This window comes from Gekko japonicus, unplaced genomic scaffold (genome assembly GCF_001447785.1).
Source record: "Gekko japonicus isolate JY-2015 unplaced genomic scaffold, Gekko_japonicus_V1.1 scaffold3588, whole genome shotgun sequence".
In the NCBI taxonomy this organism is placed as follows: Eukaryota; Metazoa; Chordata; class Lepidosauria; order Squamata; family Gekkonidae; genus Gekko; species Gekko japonicus.
Window position 1 is genome coordinate 1 of NW_015162067.1, and position 2,369 is coordinate 2,369.

General features: G+C 51.7%; 1 protein-coding gene across 1 annotated transcript in view; it reads left to right on the forward strand.

Moving 5' to 3' along the window:
* Positions 1-744: 744 nt before the first annotated feature.
* The window catches only part of LOC107105618 (myosin-6), a gene marked incomplete at its 5' end in the record, with an annotated part of 59,114 nt that continues 57,489 nt past the window's right edge, over positions 745-2,369 (forward strand). Inside the window, 2 exons of the mRNA XM_015405616.1 lie at positions 745-772; positions 1,634-1,742. Of these exons, the coding sequence (XP_015261102.1) occupies positions 745-772; positions 1,634-1,742 (137 nt within the window). The remainder of the gene's footprint in view (positions 773-1,633; positions 1,743-2,369) is intronic.

The following is a 2,369-nucleotide window of genomic DNA, read 5'->3' on the forward strand; positions in this document are numbered from 1 at the left end:
ACTAACTTAGCTTAGAGGGAACATTGGAAGGGACCCATCCTCACACAGGAAAAGCTGGAAGGATCCGACGCCGTGATCTGTTGAGGGAGTTTGTGGCCTGACGTGCAACGCACACAAATCAGTTGATTCCTCCATGATCGATGATGGCACTCTTGATGACTGGCAGATGAATGGGTGAACTGGCACCACCGCAGTAATGTGGAAGTTTTGTCTGTATTGTTGTATCTGGGCTGGCCTATACCAGCAGCAGAATGAGGTGGTATAGTCCTGAGTTGCTCACATAGACTCTACCACGGCCAGTGCAAACAACAAAACTACCTGCCAACCAGAACTTAACTGAGCAAAGAGAGAACTGGCGAGAAAGGAGATATATTTGGTTTTACAGTCTGGGCAATCCATCTACCAACCTCTTAATTCCGATCCCTGTCCAATTCTTCTCCCAAACAGCTGTCTAAATTCTCTGCTTTGAATAAGAAACCCATGAAGTGTAATGACATAAGATGTTGTTAAGGGCCACGAGGCATAAATAGCATTGAAAGACTCGGTAAGTCCAGCAGAGAATAGGCCTGTGAGTTATTTGGCCACATGTTGTAGGAATAGAACCTCCAGGTTCAGAGGGAGTCTAACTGCCTGTGAGATTCCTGGCGGAACGTGGCTGTCCCCTGCTGGAGACAGAATGCTGGTTTAGGAGGACTTCCCGTCTGAATCAGCATGGCTATCCTGACGTTATCTGTTTCCTTCCAGACCGAGAAAACCAGTCTGTCCTCATCACGTGAGTACCGAAACACATTTTCTGTTTAACTTTTTAAATAAGGAAGTCCTCGTTGCGGTGGCTCGGAGGTCAAGACGCTGAGCTCCAGACTGGAAGGTCTGTAGTTCGGCAGTTCGAGACCCGAGTGCCGCACGACGGAGTGAGCTCCCGTCTCTGGCCCCAGCTCCTGCCAACCTAGCGGTTCGAAAGCAAGAGATTGCAAGTAGATAAATCGGGACCGCTTTGGTGGGAGGGCAACAGCATTCCGTGCGCCTCGGCTTTTAATCATGACGGCTACAGGACCACGGAGAAGTCTTCGGACAACGCTGGCTCTTCGGCTTGGAAACGGAGATGAGCACCGCCCCCTAGAGTCCGATTCAACTAGCTTTCGAGCAAGGGAAACATTTACCTTTACCTTAGTTGTAAAAATAAAAGGCACATGCCAATTACTTAGCCGCTATAGATATAGAATGTCCCTTCCCACCCTCACTTGGGGAGGGGCCGTGGCTCAGTGGCAGGGCACCTGCTTTGTAAGGGTGCCAGCCTTCTTTTGGGGCCTGGAGATCTCCCAAAATTACAACTGACCTCCAGACTCCTGAGATCAGTTTTCTCGGAGCAATGGCTACTTTGGAGGATAGATTCTGTGGCATTATACCCCACTGAGGTTCTTCCCAAAATCCTACTCTCCACCCCTAGACCTCCAAGAATTTCCCAAGCCAGGGTTGGCAACCTGATCTGCTTTGCAAGCAGAAGATACCAGGTTCGGTGGTTGGCACTGACATGTGGGGGATGACCCTTCTCTGCCTAACACCCTGGAGAGCTACGCAGTCATTGGGATAGGCGGCATCCTGTGGTCCTCATTTTCCTTCTTCCTTCTTCCAGCGGAGAATCCGGTGCGGGAAAGACGGTGAACACCAAACGGGTGATCCAGTATTTTGCCAGCATCGCAGCTATCGGCGACCGCAAGAAGGACGCAGCCAGCAGCGCGAAGGTTCTTGCCTGATCCCTAAAGCATGACCTCGTTCCCGTTCTTTTTCTCCTCTAGGCGTAGAATTTGGCTGCAAGAGGGGTCGGCCCTTCTTCCCCACACCCTGTCTGGAACTAGAGAAGCAGAGTTCCACAGACTAGGGTTGCCAGCCTCCAGATGGGGCCTGGAGGTCTCCCGCTTTTACAATCAATCTCCAGCTGACAGAGATCAGCTCCCCTGGAGAAAATGGCTGGGCGTGCCCAACTTGGGAGCCAGCCGGAACTCTGTTCCTGTGCGTTCCCGCCCAAAAATAGCCGTGCTGGCAACCCTAACAGAGACTGTTGGGTGGCTCTCGGAGATTGCTCGGACAGGACAGGACAGGACACGGCTGTGTGTGTTCGGCAGAAAAGCAAAATAATATGATCAAAATTCTGCCCCCAAATCACCCAAACACTGTCCAGCCCTAAAAGCTGGGCCGAGTATACGTGACTGACATGGGCATCTACGTCTGCATGTCCTATTTTGCTTCCATGGAGGACAGAGACATGGTTGGGGGCCCGCAAGGAGTTGTGGGAAGGGGGAAGTGTTTGGAACATCCCACATCCTAAAGACCTCCCCCCCCACCCCCCCCACGCTGACTCTACTACATGG